The sequence below is a fragment of the Monodelphis domestica genome, chromosome 2 (genome assembly GCF_027887165.1).
Source record: "Monodelphis domestica isolate mMonDom1 chromosome 2, mMonDom1.pri, whole genome shotgun sequence".
Lineage (NCBI taxonomy): Eukaryota > Metazoa > Chordata > Mammalia > Didelphimorphia > Didelphidae > Monodelphis > Monodelphis domestica.
In genome coordinates, this window is record NC_077228.1 from 206,959,004 (window position 1) to 206,977,068 (window position 18,065).

At 37.4% G+C, this 18,065-nt stretch overlaps 1 protein-coding gene across 6 annotated transcripts in view; it reads left to right on the top strand.

Annotated features, from left to right (window-relative positions):
* MYL4 (myosin light chain 4) overlaps positions 1-18,065 on the top strand; it is a 73,556-nt gene that overhangs the window by 36,591 nt on the left and 18,900 nt on the right. For 3 of the 6 annotated variants that reach the window (XM_056817023.1, XM_007482522.3, XM_056817024.1), the window contains exon 2: positions 16,952-17,111. In XM_056817023.1, coding sequence (XP_056673001.1) covers positions 16,983-17,111 — 129 coding nt within the window. In that variant the 5' untranslated portion in view covers positions 16,952-16,982. Of the gene's footprint in view, positions 1-16,930; positions 17,112-18,065 lie in introns of all 6 variants that reach the window. The other 3 variants (XM_056817021.1, XM_056817020.1, XM_056817022.1) reach the window with 1 other exon arrangement.

The window sequence follows — 18,065 nt, forward strand, 5'->3', positions numbered from 1 at the left end:
TTTATTCAAGGTACAGCAACACAGAAATCAGATAAAGTACACAAAGGAAAATACATATAAGACAAAAAAGAAGGAAGGGGCTCTCGTATTGGGAACAAGATAACTGTTCAACCAAGAAAGAAAGCATTCCATATCTCATCCAAAGGGAAATTTCTGGTTTCCAATGTGGAAAGCCAGGGATAGGCACTTGATGCAGATTCCAGTTCTTCTCATGTTGGCTTCATCCCAGAGTTTTTCTCACTTCAGCATCCTGATGAAAGGGTAGCATCATATATCTTCTGATCTTATTGCTAGATACCAGAAGAGCCCGGAGAAATGGCAGAAACCAAAGAGCTTGAAGAGACTGAAGTGACCTAAACTCTTTTCTTCCTCTCTCATCACCTGCACCTTGTGTTGCTCAATGACTGGGCTTGCCTTCGGGTTTGGGTTACATAAGTATTTTTGTATATATGAATCTTTTCCTTCTTTCTTTGATTTCTTTGGGAGGTATATGCTTGATAAGGGGAGCACTATGTCAGAGAGTATTCACAGTGCAGAGTTCCAAATTGCTTTCCAGAATAGCTGTACTACTTCACAGTTGCACTAAAAGTGCCTTAATGTGCCTGTTTTTATCTTCTTTACTGTTCTGATGGTGGTGCAGTGGATAGAGTTGGACCGTTATTCAGAAGGACTTATCTTCCTGATTTCAAATCAGCCTTTGGACATTAGCTGTATGACCCTATTTGCCTCCATTTCCTCATTTGTAAAATGAAGGAAATGACAAGTCACTCCATTATCTTTGCCAAGAAAACCCCAAACATGATCATTAAGAGTTGGATGTCACTGAAACATGACTGAACACCACTACCAATCTGATGCATCTGAAGTAGAATCTCAGAGTTAAAACTTCCAATCACAACCTTTTACTATTTATCTATTTGCATCAATTCCTTTTATTTCTTAGATATCAGATCATTATCAGCAAAATTTACTGCAAAGATTTCCCCAGGTAATGATTTTTATTCTAATTCTATTTATACTGATTTATTTGTGCAAAACTTTTTCAATTCAAATTAACTTAAATGATCCATTTTATTTTTTATGATCATCTGTATCTTTTGGTCAAGAACTCTACATTGTCCACAATATAAAGGTTTCTCTTTCTCTGCTCCTCTAATTTATTTACAATGTGACCTTTTGTATCTATGTTATATATTCATTTGGCTATCAAGATGGTGTGAAACATTGTTCCAAACTTAATATCTACCAAACTGCTTTTTTTGGAGTTGTTATTTATTTTTTTTAATATGTAACATAATATGTAACATAACTATGAAATAATATATATAATTTGTTATAAATATGTAATAAATTATAATAAATATGCTGATCCAAGAAAAACAAATTCTTATATTAGTTATGTCCCCAAATTCCTGTTTCATTCTTCCCCCCTCTTCCCATTCCTTCCTCCTTCCTAAGAAGGCAGGTAATATAATATAGTTTGAACATACATTATCATATAACACATATTTTCCTGTTCATCATTTGAAACAACTTACATACTGCTTATACTCAAGAAAAATTAAATTTTGTATGGTCCTTACCCCACTAATTGATGTCCTTGGGTTTATTGAATACTATGCCACTGTGTTCAGTTGATACTGAATCTTATGTACCTATTCTGTTCCATTAATCACCTCTTGTATTTTTTTAACCTGGTGTAGCTAAGCCCTCTTCTTTCATGCTTTTGTTCATTATTTCCCTTGAGATTACTGACTTTTTTGGCCATCTACATAAGTTTTTTTTTTTAAGTTCTATGAAATAATCTTTTGGTTGACCAGTATGGCAATGAGTCTATACATTAATTTAGGTAAAAGTGTCATTTTAGTTATATTCACACAGTTCAAAAATAAATAATTAATCTTTTCAAATATTTTTCTTCCATTATTTCTGTAAAGAATATTTTTGTAGGGGGTAGCTGGATAGCTCAGTGAATTGAGAGCCAGGCCTAGAGCTGGGAGGTCCTAGGTTCAAATCTGGCCTCAAACACTTCCCAGCTGTGTGACCCTGGGCAAGTCACTTGACCCCCATTGCCTAGCCCTTACCACTCTTCTGCCTTGGAACCAATACACAGTATTGACTCCATGACGGAAGGTAAGGGTTTAAAAAAAAAAGAATATTTTGTAGTTGTATTTGAATAATTTCTGTTTTGTCTTGTAGGTAGACTCCTTCATATTTTATTCATCTTGTAGTTATTTTAAATGGAATGTTTCTTTTTATCTTTTTCTGCTGAGTTTTGTTGGTAATAAACATAAAGGCTAATGATTTTGTGGGCTCATTGTATAGCCTGTTATTTATTGAAGTTATTCTTTCTTTTTTTATCATGCAAAACATATTTCCATATTGGTCATGTGAAGATTAAAATTAACTTTCCCCTGATAGTGAAGATTAAAATTGTACCCCCTGCCTATTTTTATATTTAATCACCCAAAGTGTAAATACCCTACTTAAAAGTTGAGTATGGAGATCTGCCCATTTTTAGATCTAATCACCAAAATTGTAAACATACCACTTAATCACTAAGCGGGAGGTCTGTGACCCATGTGTGCAATAGTGGGTGACAAATCAGAATTAAACTAACTGCCCTGGGGAAGCAAAGCTTCAACTGTGATTGGTAGATGTAAAATTAGGGGAAGATACAGGAAGTGATGCAAAAGAAGTGTCTTTAAAAGGAGCTGTCACTTCCTGTGAGAGACAGTTCTTCATTCTTTGGAAGTGGAGACTGGAAACAATTCTTCATTCTGTGGAGTGGAGGCTGGACCCAAAACCCTGTTCCTTGGTGAGGCTGTCCTAAAATCTCTTCCTTTGAACTGACATGTGGTGAGTGAAAGCTGACTCTCAACTGCTGGATTTTTCTGAAAAAACTAACCTCAGGAGAGACTTACCTTATCCTCTCCCTGATTTTCTTATTTCATTCTTTCTACATTTTGTAAATAAATTGTAAATAAATCTCTTTGAAATCAATTACATTCCTGGCAACCACACTTTTAAATAATCTCGTCCAACCCTTTTAAAATTAATCTCTTTTCTCCCTTACAGTCACTATTGTAAGAGCACACTGGTGCAAAAACCAAAACTCTAAAATAAAACTATAAATATACTGCTGTGAAAGATAGTCTGCTTTGATTCACATCTATCCTACTCCAACAGTTCTTTCTCTGGAGGTGTATAGCATTCCCTGTCATAAATCTTTCAGGATTGTCCCAAATTATTGCATTGTTGAAAATGTCCAAGGTTTCACAGTTGATCATTATACCATATTGCTGTTATTGTGTACCATGTCCCAGTTCTGCTTATTTCACAATGCATTAGTCCTTGCAGATCTTTCCAACTTTTTCTAAAATCATTTTGCTTATCATTTCTTATAGCACAATAGTATTCCATTACCAATTTGTTCAGCCATTCCCCAACTGATGGCTGTCCCCTCAATTTCCAATTCTTTGCCACTATAGAAAGAGCTGCTATAAATATTTATATACAAGTAGCTCTTTTCCACTTTTTTATGATCTTTGTGATACAGACACAGTAGTAGTATTACAGGATCAAAGGGTATGCAAATTTTATAGCCCTTTGAGCATAGTTCCAAATTGTTCTCCAGAATGACTGGATCAGTTGACAACTCCGCCTACAGTATTAGTGTCCCAATTTTGCCACATTCCTTTCAATATTTATCACTTTCTTTTATTAACCAATATTGGCCAATCTGATAGCTCTGAGGTGGTACCTCAGAGTTGTTTTCATTGGTATTTCTTGAATCAAGAGTGATTTAGAACATTTTTTCATATGATGATTGATGACTTTGATTTCTTCATCTGAAAATTGCTTGCTCATATCTTTTGACCATTTTTCATTTGGGGAATGGCTCGTATTCTTGTAAATTTGACTTAGTTCTCTATAGAGAGAAATATTGAGTCTTATTGAGAAATAAGACTTTTATTAATGAAATTTATTATAAAAATTTTCCAGTTGTTTCCCTTCTAATACATTAGTTTTATTTGTACAAATACATTTTAATTAATATAATAAAATTATTCATTCTATATCTTATAATATTCTCTATCTCTTGTTTGCTCATAAATTTTTCCCTTCTCCAGAGGTCTGCCAGGTAAACTATTCCATATTACCCTATTTTAGTTATGTTATCACTCTTTGACCTTATTTTGGCATAGGGTTTGAGATATTGGTCTAAACCTAGTTTCTGCCATACTGTTTTCCAGTTTTTCCAGCAGTTTTTGTTAAACGGTGAATTCTTATTCTTATTAACAAACACTAGTTTGCTGTGGTCAGATACTGGCATATATTGTGTATCTAATCAATTCCATTGACCTACCATTCTATTTCTTAGGCAATACCAGACTGTTTTGATAATTATTGCTTTATAGTACAGTTTGAAATCTGGTACTGCTAGGCTACATTCCTTCATATTTTTTCATTAGTTCCCTTGATATTCTTGAACTTTTGTTCTTCCAGATGAATTTTGTTAATATTTTTCTAGTTCTATAAACTCTTTGATTGTTTGATTGGTATTGCACTGAATAAGTAAATTTAGGTAAAATTGTCATTTTTATTATGTTAGCTCTGCCTACCCATGATCAATTAATATTTTTCTAATTGTTTAGATCTGACTTTATTTGTGTGAAAAGTGTTTTGTAATTGTGTTCTGGATTCCTGGATTTGTCTTGGCAAGATATTTTATATTGTCTAGAGTTATTTTAAATGAAATTTCTCTTTCTATGTCTTGTTATTGAACTTTGGTAATATATAGAAATACTTATGATTTATGTGTAACTTTTCTAAAGTTATTAATTATTTCAACTAGTTTTTTAGTTGATTTCACTAGGATTCTTTAAGTATATTATTATGTCCTCTGCAAAGAGTGATAGTTTAGTTTTCTCATTGCTTATTCTAATTCCTTCCATTTCTTTTTCATTGGTTATTGCTAAAGCTAGCATTTCTAATAAAATACTAAATAATACTGGGCATAGTCATAATGAGCATCCTTGTTTCATACTTGATCTTATTGGGTAGCTTCTAACTTAATCCCATTGCAGATGATACTTGCTGATGGCTTTAGATAGATACTATTTATTATTTTAAGGAATTGCTTATTTATTCCTGTGCTTTCTGGTGTTTTTAATAGGAGTGAGTGTTGTAGTTTGTCGAAGGCTTTTTCCTGCATTTATTGAAATAATTATGAGGTTTCTGATAGTTTGGTTATTGATATGGTGAATTATTCTGATAATTTTCCTAATACTAAACCAGCCCTGTGTTTCTTGTATTAATTTTTCCTGGTCATAGAGAATGATCCTTTTAATATATTGCTGTAGTCTCTTTGCTACTATTTTATTTAAACTTTTTTGCATTGTACTCATTAATAAAATTAGCCTGTATTTTTCTTTCTCTGTTTTTGTTCTTCCTGATTTAGGTAACAGTACTATATTTGTCTAATAAAAAGAGATTTGGTAAAATTCCTTCGCTACCTATTTTCCCAAATAGTTTATAAAGTATTGGGATTAGTTGTTCTTTAAATGTTTGATAGAGTTCATTTGTGAATCTATCAGGACCTAGGAGTTTTTTTCTTTAGGAAGTTCATTGATGATTTGTTCAATTTCTTTTTCTGAGATGGGATTATTTAAGTATTACATTCTATTTTCTCTTTTGTTAATCTGGAAAATTCATATTTTTTAAAATATTCATCTATTTCACTTAAATTGTCAGACTTATTGGCATATAATTGGACAAAATAGCTCCTAATGATTGCTCTAATTTCTTTCATTGGTAATGAGTTGACACTTTTACTTTTTATTATTGATGATTTGATTTTCTTCTTTCCTTTTTTAATCAAAGTAACCAATGCTCCATCTATTTTGACTTTTCATAAAACCAACTCCTAGTCTTATTTATTAATTCAATAGTTTTACTTTAGATTTTATTAATTTCTCCTTTAATTTTTAGGATTTTCAATTTAGTCTTTAATTGGGGATTTAAAATTTGCTCTTTTTCTAGTTTTTTTTTTGGTTGCATGCACCATTTATTGAAATGTTTTTTCTCTATTTTATTAATGTAAGCATTTAAGAGATGCAAAATTTTCCCCAAGTACTGTTTTGGCTGTATCTCATAAAGTTTAATTTGTTTCTCCTATTGTCATTCTCATTAATGAAATTACTGATTATTTCTATAATTTGGTTTTTGACTCACCCTTTTTTTAAAGCATTATTTAGTTTCCAGTTAATTTTTAATTTGTCTTACCATGGTCCCTTACTGAATATAATTTTTTCTCATTTGAAGCCCAGTAGATTCTGCTCCAGCCCCTTACCTTTACTCTATGTGTGCCTACCTGCCTCATATGTGTTTCTTGTAAACAACATATGGTAGGATTCTGTTTTTTAATTAACTTTTCTATCTACTTCCATTTTATGGGTGAGTTTTTCTCATTTACTTTCACAATTATGATTCCCATCTGTGTATTCCCCTGACCTTTCTCCTTTTACTCTTTCCCTCCACACCAGTGTTTTGCTTTAATCACTCCCCCACTTTCCCCTCCCTTTTATTACTCTCCTTTCTACCACCTTCCTTTTTATTTTCCTCCTACTTCTCTATAGGGTCTTTTATTCACCCCCCTCAACTTCTCTCTCCCTTATATTACTCCCTTCCAAACCACCCTCTTTCTTATTCCCCTTTTACTTTTCTATAGGGTAATATAGGATTCTATACCCTAGTTTATGGTGTAAGTATTACCCATCATCCCCTTCATCTTCCCCTTCAATATAATAGTTCACCCCTGCCCATGCCTCTTTATGTGATATAATCTATCCTATTTTACTTCTCTCTTCCCATTTCTCTTACTTCAAGGGGTAAGTCTGAGGTGCTCTTTTGCTGTTGTAGAACCTGCTGTGGTAGGTGGGGGGTGGTGATTGACCAACACTCCTCTGTGTGTGGTTTTGCTTTTGATTCCCCCCTGTGAATAAGGGAATGGCAAAAAGCAAGAGAAACCTGAAGTTTGAAGGGATGCCTCAGAAAAGGAGCAAATGGAACCTTCAGGATCTGCGTGGGGATGGGAGAGTTCCAGGAAGATTCAAGAGCAGTTGGAGCTAGAAAGATTTGTTCTTCTTATCTGGGACTCTGTGGGGAGCTGGGTGGAAGAATAAGTTCTCATCTCCAAATCTTTTCTGCTTGAACTGAATGAAGTTCTCAATGCCCAACTGAAACCAATATTTGGAATAGAGACTATTTTTTTTCCCTTAGGGGAAACTCAGAGCATTTTCTTTGGTCAAGCCCTCCAAAGTTGTAACAGGAAAGAAATTGTAGGGACCTTCCTTTTCCCCTCTGTCCTTTCTTTCCTTTCTTTCCTTTCCCTTCCTTTCATTTCCTCATTCCTTCTTTTTTTTTTAAATTTTTAAACATTATTTTATTTGGTCGTTTTCATACATTATTCACTGGAAACAAAGATCATTTTCTTTTCCTCCCTCCCCCCCTTTCCCTTTCCCATAGCTGACGCATGATTCCACTGTTCCTCATTCCTTCTATAACTTTATATCAAAATAAATTAGATACTTTGAGTTACAACAGAAATTGATTCAGAGTCTATGTAGTAGGAGGGGAGTTTCAATCCATCAATTTGGAAGTGTAAGGGTAAATTTTAGGGTTGAGGCTGAATATAAACTTAATTGGTCATCAGGGATTAATTCAAATCCCAAATAAAATACTCAAGTCAGTTTGGAAATTTTATGGTGGTTTAATTAAGGAATTAAGAAGAAGAAGAGAGGGAAAAGGGTATATAGGATTTCTCTGTGCCAGGGGGAATTCAAAGATCTCTGCCACAGGACCTCCTCAGAAGATTAGGGGCTTCCTAAGAGGATAGTGTTTTGGAAGGAAAGGAAAAAGGAATCAGCCTAATTGGGAAAGCCCCTTGACTCTGTCTTGGATTGCTGTCTTTTTGAAATGCTTTTTAAAGATTGGCATAGAAGGATAGTCAGAGCAATTTTAGCTTTTGTTGCTACTCAGCTGCCATTTTGACTCTTCCCCCCTTATTATAATTTTTATTGCATGGTGATCTGAAAAGTATGCATTTATTATTTCTGCTTTTCTACATTTGGTTGTGAAGTTTTTATGCACTAATACTGTAAGGGTTAAAAATTAAAGGGTTGGACTAAATTTATAAGAGTGTGATCACCAAAATTATCACTCAAATCAGAATGACTTTTTATGGTAGTTTATTTATAAAAGGAGAAAGAGTAAAAATAAGGAAATGAGAGAGAAAATAATTGCTACAGCCAGGTCTGAACCAGGCAGGACTTTAGAGGCCCCACTAAAGGGGGGGCTAGAGGAAAATTAAACAAGGGCTCAAGCCACAAGGCCTCCTCGAAGATGAGGGGCCTCTCCAGAGGCTAGTACCTCCAGAAAGCCAGGAAAAGGAGTCAGCCTTTTTTCACTCAACCACATGGTATTTCTGAGGGAAAATTCAAGAGCAGTCCTACGTCCCCAGCTGGAGCTCCTCTAGGGCCAAGTTTGAAGGCAAAAGAGCTCATCACAGGAAGTTCTTGCCACTTTTAAAGACCCTACCTTTTGTCACTTCCGGTGCCTTCCTTCCACTTTACATGGACCAATTGAAGCTATAGCTTTGTGGATTTTGATTTGTCACTCACTATAGCACATGTGGGTCACAGACCTTCTTAATACTTAAGGATATGTGGGGTGTATACGCTTTTTAAAAAAATTAAATCTAAAAATCGCCAGGGGAGCGTTAATTCCATCTTCATAATACATGGCTGTGTATTGCAGAAAAGAGGAATATTCCTTTCTATTCTCATTCAGTTTTCTCCAGAGATCTGTTGGTTCTTACTTTTCTAAAATTTTATTCACTTCCTTTACTTCTTTCTTGTTTATTTTTTGGTTTGATTTATCTAGTTCTGAAAGGGGGCAGCTGAGGTCCTCTACTAGTATAGTTTTACTGTGTATTTCCTCTTGAAGCTCATTTAATTTCTTCTTTAAAAATTTGGAGGCTAAGCTGTTTGGTGCATAGTATTGATATTACTTCATTGTCTATAGTACTTTTTGGCAAGATGTAATTTCCTTCCTTAACTCTTTTAATCAGATCTATTTTTTCTTTAGATTTGTCTGTGATCATGATAGCAACTCCTACTTTTTTTACTTTCTATGATGCACAATAAATTTTGCTGTAGCTCCCTTCCCTTTACTCTGTGTGTGTCTCCCTGCCTCAACTGTGTTTCTTATAAACAATATATAGTAGGATTCTGGTTTTTAATTCACTCTGCTATCTGCTTCCATTTTATCAGTGAGTTTGTACCATTTACATTCCTAGTTTTGATTACCAACTGTGTATTCCCCTCCATCTTATTTTCCCCTTTTGAAAATTGAAATTCTCCTTTTGTTCTTTCTCTTTTCCTTGTGTCCTTCCTCACAAGTGTTTTGCTTTTAATCACCCTTCCACCATATTATTCCCTTTCTATTTCTCTATTAGATAAGGTAGGATTCCATACCTGAATGATAATGGTTGTTACCTAGTTATGATGAGTTAAGTATCACCCTCATCCTCACCTCCATTTTAATATCTCTTCAGGTGAGATATTTTACCCCATTCTACCTCTTCCTTCCCTTTTTATTTAGTGCTGTCTTCTTTTACACTCCTTGATTTTTTTTAAATATTGTACCATCCTAATCAGCTTACTCCCTCTGTCTGTGTATATTCCTCCTAACTGGTCTCATACTGATAACATTTTTTTTAAGAATTACAAATATCAAGGTTCCACATTGGAATAAATACAGCTTGACCTTTTTGAATCCCTTAAAATTTTCTCTTTCTCTTTTTAGACTTCTCTTTGATCTTGTGTTTGGACATTACATTTTCTCTTTTGGTCTGGTCTTTTCATCAGGAATGCTTAGAAATCTTCCATTTTATTAAATGACCATTTCCCCCCTTGCTGGATAGGCGATTCTGGGTTGTAAACCTAGATCTTTTGACTTCTGAAATATCATATTCCAGGCCTTCCCATCCTTTAATGTGGAGGCTGCTAAGTTCTTTGTAATCCTGACTGTAGCTCCATGGTATTTGGATTTTTTCTTTCTGGATGCTTGAAATATTTTTTTCCTTGGGTTGGGGTTTCTTTTTTTTATTTTTTTGAATTTGAAAAATTTTATTTAATTAATTTAGAATATTTTTCCATGGTTACATGACTCATGTTCTTTCCCTCCCACTCAGCCAACAGGCAATTCCACTGGGTTTTACATGTGTCATTGATCCAGACCTATTTCCAAATTATTATTTGCATTAGGGTGATCACTTAGAGTCTACATCTCCAATCACATCCCCATCGACCTGAGTGATCAAGCAGTTGTTTTTCTTCTGTGTTTCTACTCCCACAGTTCTTTATCTGGATGTGGATAGTGTTCTTTCTCGTAAATCCCTCAGAATTGACCTGGATTATTGCATTGCTGCTAGTAGAGAAGTCCATTACATTCAATTGTTTCACAGTGTATCAATCTCTGTGTACAGTGTTCTCCTGGTTCTGCTGTTTTCACTATGCATCAGTTCCTGGAGGTTGTTCCAGTTCATATGGAATTCCTCCAGTTCATTATTCCTTTGAGCACAATAGTATTCCATCACCAACAGATACCACAATTTGTTCAGTTATTCCCCAATTGAAGGGCCTCCCCTCATTTTCCAATTTTTTGCCACCACAAAGAACACAGCTATAAATATTTTTGTACAGGTCTTTTTCTTTACTATCTCTTTGGGGTATAAACCCAACAGTGGTATGGGCATAGTTCTAAATTACCATCCAGAATGGTTGGATCAATTCACAGGGGTTTCGGACTCTTGAATTTAACTATAATATTCCTGGGAGATGTCATTTGGGGATTTTTTTCCTGGAGGTGATCTGTGGATTTTTTCAATTTCCATTTTACTCTTTTATTCAAGAATATCAAGGCAGTTTTCTGTGATAATTTCTTATATTATGATGTCCAAGCTTTTAAAAAATTTGATCATGACTTTCAGGTAGTCCAATAATTCTTAAATTGTCTCTCCTGCATCTATTGCCTAGGTCAGTTGTTTTTTTAATGAGATATTTCACATTTTCTTCTGTTTTTATTTTTCTTCTTTTGATTTTTTTATTGCTTCTTGATATCTCATCAGCTTTTAGTTTCCCAATCCTAATTCTTAAGGAATAATTTCCTTCCATGAGCTTTTGAACATCCTTTTTTTATATGGCCACATTGCTGTTATTTTCTTCTTTTATTTCTCTTCTCCATTTTCCCTTTGCCTCTCTTAATTGTTTTTTGAAATCCTTTTTGAGCTCTTTCAGATCCTGAGACCAATTCATATTTTTCTTTGAAGTTTAGTGTGTGTTTTGCTTTCACTGTCTCCTTCTGTGTTTGTGTCTTGCTCTTCTTTGTCTCCATAAGACTTTTCTATGGCCAGGTGTTTGTTTTTTTTTTTTTTTTGATATTTGCTCATTTCCCCAGTCTTTTTCTTGACTTTCACTTTTATTTTAAAGGTGGCCTCTGTTCTCAGAGTAAAGAAGCCACTCTTTTATTTTCATTTTTTCCTTGATGCTCTATTTCTGGGTTTCTTCAAGTTTCAGTTCTTCAAAGGTAGTATGATGACCTGTGTGCTGGGAGCTCTGAAAGCCACCTCCCATTGTTGATTCAGTCATCCCCTGAGGCCTTCTGCTGGAGCTCAAAGTGGAGCTTCAGGCTTAGTCTCATTCTGACCTTGATTAGGTCAGGCATATCATGGACTGCCCTGCCCTGGGGCCTGCAACTTTGGTAGGGGCTAGCTTGGACTGGGCCCATACAGGCCAAGGAGCTATGGACTGTCTTGTGCTGGGGCTTGGGGCCTCACTCTGGGTCTTTACAGACCAGGCATGCACCACAGACTGCTTTGTGCTGGGCTTCAAGTCCTTAATAGCAAGCTTGGATTAGGACTCCTAATCTTGGTTTACAGTTCTGGGCTGTGCTGATTGCCTTGTGCTGAGATTCCAGACCTCACCACAGGCTCAGACTGAGCCTTGGAACTTTTAAGGGTTGTATATGGGGTTACATTGCCACTGGCCTAGGCAGAATCTCAGGGTCTGGACATGGCTTTGGGCTTAGGTTCAGAACCTAGAACGGTAGATGTGGGGTGTGGAGGCCACCTTCTGTTGGCTTGGGCTAGTATACCTTGGTTGAGTCTCCTCTCACCCTAGTGAGCCAGACCCTCTCTGTCTACCTTTCAAGTTGTTCTCTGCAAGGAAGTTGCTTCACTCTTTCTCCTTGTTGGTTCCTTCACTCTAGTATTTGTTTTGAGGTGCTATTTTAAGGTTGGTTGAAGAGGATTCTCACAGTGGTTCCAGCTTTCTCAGCTTCTACTCTACCATCTTAACTCTGTCTCCTGAAGTTATTATTTCAGTTAACTTTCTAATTGAGTCTCTAGAGTTCTCTAAATAAACAATATAATCTACAAAAGCCATAGTTTTGTTTCTTCTTTGCCTATGTCCTCTCAATTGTTTTCTTTTCTTATTGCTCTGGCTAACATTTCTAGAATTCTGTAAAATAATAGTTATGACAATGGATATCCTTGTTTTGCTCTTGTTCCTACTGGAAAGGTCTATGGTGTTTCAGCCCTTTCCATTTTATAGATAAGTAAATTTAGGGCATCTAGGTGGTGGAGTGGGTAGAGTATCCTACCTGAAATCAGGAAGCAATAAATTCAAATATGGCTTTAGATACTTACTAGCTGTATGACCCTGGGTAAGTCACTTAATCCTGTTTTCCTCAGTTTCCTCATCTGTAAAATGTAAACCTCAAAATTTCTTAGACTTATAAATGTTGGAAATTTCACCATTGGGAAATTTCATACTTGAAAAATTCCCTATTGATAGTGGGTCTTGGCTATTGGAATGTGAACCCCATTGGCATGAGAGTTTCCCCCTCCTACCTTCTTAAGATTACTTTAGGACAGAAACCTTTTGCTGAACAATGGAAAGGGCTTTGACCTATGCTTAAGCATAGAACAGGAATTTCTTTGAGTCATGATTGATTTTAGAATTGATACAATGGAGATACTTGGAATCAATCTCCACCCTATTCAGTCCTAACAGGATTGAGTAAGGGCTACAGCCTAGATCAAAATTTAATTATTTCAATCTCTACCCTACTCAGGTTAACAGGATTTAGAAAGGGCTGTAGCAAAGGATCAAAGATTTAATTATTTGAAAATATGACCTTCAACAGACATGTGCAAAGCCAGAGACTTCTGGGCGGTCCTGGGTTAAGCTAGAGCCTCCATTGGCACAGGGAAATTGATGGACAGGTGATTGGAAGATGTGAGGACTGAGGGGAGGGAACTTGGATGGGTTTCCTTAAGGAGAGGGGGGTCTGAAGACTCGTGGTGGTGGTTGAGGAGTTTGTCTGAGTGGTGGGAGTGTGCTCTGAGAAGCTTGCGCTGAAGGAAGCTGAAGGTGGGGGCCTCTGAGACTGTTTCTCCATTTTGGTCACTTGAGTAATAGGGACTGATCTCTTTTCTTTGCCCCAGCTATCTAAGGGCTTGGGCCTTTTGGCCCAGCCTAAACAGAAGGGGTATTTAAGCCCTATTCCCTTCTCTCCCTTTTTCTCTCTCTCTCTCTCTAATTCCTTTCTTCCTCCTATTGTAATTAAACTCCATAAAAGATTGACTGCTGACTTGAGTTTTCATTTAGGAATTACATAGCTGAATTCCTTGGCGACCTTAAATTAATATATATCAGTCTTTTAAAGTGATTTCCTTGTCACAAAAATGATCTGGAGAAGAAATGGTAAACTGCTCCAGTGCCTTTGCTCAGAAAACCTCTAATGAAATCACAAAGGCAGATACAACTGAACAACAACCTGAAGCCTAGACGTTAGCTATAATCTAATAACTATATATAATGATATAATAACATAATTAATATGGAACATAATACAGTATATTATAATACTCTATAATATATTTGCATATTCTATGTAATATCATAATTCACAGTTATTCAGTAGAACCATCTGTTAGAATCTAGGTTTCCTAACTCCCAGGCCAGCATTCTTTCCAGTGTACCTCACTGGCTTTCAGATTCTGTATCTGTTTTTTCCTCCTTGTCAAGGACTCAAATTCAGACTTGAGAGCTAGGTGATTGAAGATGGGTTGGGGGGGGGGGGTTGAGGAGAAGCTAAGTGTCATCTTCCTCTTTCACATTCCCTTTCCCCTCAGTCCTCTGGGAACTACACAATGCCATGTAACAAACCAAGCTGGGGAGAAGATAAAGAAAAATTGAGTAAACAGATTACTACATGATAGTAGAGAAAACAATTTTTTGGGGGAAGATATAAGAAATATTAAGGAAAAGAGGTGAGAGGAGAATAAAGGAACAAGGGGTATTTGTAGCATTGGAGAATAGTGGGCTGGCTAGAGAACTTGGGATTTTAGATGAGTTTTTCCCCCCTTTGGTTACCCTCTGAGCTTCAGTTTCTTCATTGGTTTCCTCTAGATGGAACTGGTTATTCTCCATCTTTGAGAATCATCCCCCTTTTTATGGATCGTTGCATTGTTGTTCAGTCATTTTCAGTCATGCCCAGCTCTTCATGACCCCATTTGGGATTTTCTTGGCAAAGATACTGGAATGGTTTGCCATTTCCTTTTCCAGCTCATTTTACAGATGAGGAAACTGAAGCCAACAAGGTTGTGACTTGTCCTGGGTCACACAGCTAGTAAGTGTTTTTTAAAATGTGTATTATAATTGTATGGATGGATCCCCTCCTCTCTACTAGATTATAAGATATTTCAGGGTTGAGAGAATATCTGTTTTTATATCTGTATTTCTAGAACTTAGAACACTGCTCAGCACATGGAACATAGTTCCATTTGCTGAGGGGAATTATTATAACTCACATATGTATAATGTGAAAATTTATAAAGTGCTTTCCTTATAACAGTGTTTTGAGATAGATAAAAAGCAAGTATCATGAATCCAGCTTTAAAGATAAAATTGAAACTTGTTCATGGCGATGTCACTATTAAGTATTCAAGTTGGAAGTTAACCTTAGGCCTTTTGACTTTGGGTCTAGACTTCTGCCCAATACATCATGATTGATAATGTGGGGTGTTTGGACCAAGTAATTTCTAGGGTTCCGTCTAGCTCGAAGACTCTATAATATTCTATTAATTCCCCAATTTCTTTTTTTTTTTAACCCTTACCTTCTGTCTTAAAATTAATACTGTGTGTTAGTTCCAAGGCAGAAGAGAGGTAAGAGCAGGGTCACACAGCTAGGAAGTACCTGAGGTTATATTTGAACCCAGGACTTCTCATATCTGGGCCTGGCTCTCTCCACTGAACCACTTAATTGCCCCATAATTCTCCTATTTGATGTAGTTGAGAGAGAACTCTGGATTTTGAGTCAGAAAGACTTCAGTTGAAATTCTATCTCAGATTACTGTGTGACCTTGGACAAGTCACTTCATGTCTCTGCTCCTCAGTTTCTTCATCTACAAAATGGGGATAATAATAGTATTTACCTCTCAGGGTTGTGAGGAACAAGTAAGACAATATATGTAAAGTGTTTTACAGAACTTAATGTTCTTTTATAGTGATTCTTTGTAATATTATTTATGGACATGTATTATTATTATTATTACTCTAGGCATAGTGATTGTGGGCCAAGTTAAATGCTTTGCTCTCCCTATCCATTGTTAGAATATACTAAGAGTTTCCTTGAGTCGTGAGAGCAGCAGAATCAGTGAGGGCTTATGCCACTTTGCCGACTTCAGAAAGGGCATGGGCTTCAGAAAGGAATTTTTGCCAGTTCTCATCTCTTCTCTGTCCCTGCTTAGCCCTTCATGTCGTCCCTCGGTCACCCTCTGAAAAGCTTTTTTCTGTGCTCAGGCATAAGACCCCCTTATAATTCTAAAAAATGTATGGGTCTGTGATGATGAGCAGACTTGGAAGAATGGAGCCTGGGAGCTCAGGAGCAGGACGAGGAGGTATTCAGGTAGTGCCTTAACCAGGAATTCTTTTATTGGGGGCAAAAATCATCATGGGTCAATAGGTCAATAGGCCACAGAGCAGTGTGGGCCAGCAGAGGACCGAGATGTGAGGCAGAGAGGAAGCACTCCTCGTACCCCAGACCCTCTCTCCACACCATGTCAGGCAAAGCCCCTTTTCCCTGACCCTAGTTATGGCTCTGGTGTCAGGGCCCCGGGAGCTTGCATAATGAGGACATTTAACAAATATTTTTTGAATGAATGTAGAAGTTCAGCGACTTAAGTTTGTTGAGGCTCATGATTTGGGGAACCTAAAGGTCATGAGATTGGCGAGTAAAGGACAGTCCTTAGAATGGATTCATTATCCTCCTGCTCATCTACTATCGCTGTGGGGTTCTGGACCGGAAAGCTGAGCCCCCCTGGATTGTGCTGAGAGTGGAGGGTACAGAACAGATCTCTGCCTAAAAGGAATGTGCATCAGGCAGCCCCCGCCCAGGAGGGGCTAAAAAAAGCCCCGCACTCCCCTGGGCTTTGTGTGTGGGGTTATCAGCTGCTATGTGTTGGCTCATCCCCGTGGTCAGACTCTGGCATTTTTAAGGGGGCCCTAGGCCCCCTTGTCCCCTCTGTGTTTCTTGTGTTTCTCTCAAGCAGCAGGAAGAGGGCAGCCTGTTCTTGGTCTGGATGCCACAGGGATGGTGTAGGGAGAAGGTGGGGGCTGGTGGCCCCAAAATCTGGTGACAATGGACAATTGTCAGCTGGACCCTGCGGGTGTTTCTTCCTTTTATAGTCAGTGACAGTTGCTTTTGCTCTGGCCCAGCCCCTCTGGGGGGAGAGGGGGAGGCTTGGGTCAGTGATATAAAGGATAGAGAAACCTAAGGCTCTTGTCTCTCTGACTTGCAGGCTCTCCTTGCTTCCTCTTAGGGTTCCTAGTTCCACCAGAGATCCCAGCACCATGCCTCCCAAGAAGCCTGAGCCCAAGAAGGAGGCAGCCAAGGCAGCCCCAGCCCCAGCCCCTGCTCCAGCTCCTGCCCCAGCTCCAGAAGCCCCCAAGGAACCTGCCTTCGACCCAAAGAGTGTGAAGGTGAGATGCATCAAGTGGGAGAAGGAGAAGCAAGAACCTTTTTCCACTCTGGGAGGGTAGGGTGTGTGTGTGTGTGTGTGTGTGTGTGTGTGTGTGTGTGTGTGTGTGTGTGTGTGGTGTACAGTGGGAAAGAACATTTCTGGGCTCAACTAGCTCCTTATTGGGGCAGAATTTTATAGCACACCCGCTAGGGTGTAGATATTGTATTTTTAATCTTTCTTATGTCTTGGACCTCTCAGGCAATCTGATGAAGCCTAGGGACTCCTCCTTAGAAGAATGTTTTTAAATGCCTAAAGTAAATACATGGATTACAAAGGAAATCAATCATACTGAAGTATAATTATTAAAAACAAACAACAAGAAGTTCACTAAACCCTAGGTTAAGAACCATTGGTTTAGAGGAACTGGAAGCAGAGGAAGGGGAAGTATCACAGTACAATGACCCTAGGCTTTAATCAGTCCCTCAAGAAGCATTTGAATGCCTGCTATGTTTGAAGCCCAATGATAGGGATTTAGGGAGAAAGGAAGAAGTTTGGTTTTAGTTTTCCTTTTTTAAGATAGTTTCTGCCTGTAAGAAGCCGCTAGTTTAGTTGGGGATGTTGTTTCGGAGTCTTGCATTCTTGCAAAAGGTACACTTCCTGAACCCCAGGGGTTCACCTCTGCACCCCACAACAGGGAGAATACATATATGTAGACATAAAAAAAGATAACTTATCCTACAAACCAGTGTATCAGAAGGACTGAGTGAATAATTGATGGGATTTAGGATAAGGTCATTATAGACCTTAAAGAGAGACAGACAGTTGAGAGAGGGAGAGACAGGAGAGAGATAGAGAGACAGACAGGGAGAAAGACATAGGGAGAGAGAGACAGATGAGAGAAAGTGAGGGGGAGAGACAGAGACAGAGACAGAGAGAGATTCTTTCAAGGCTGGTCAGGGAAGACTTTGTGGAT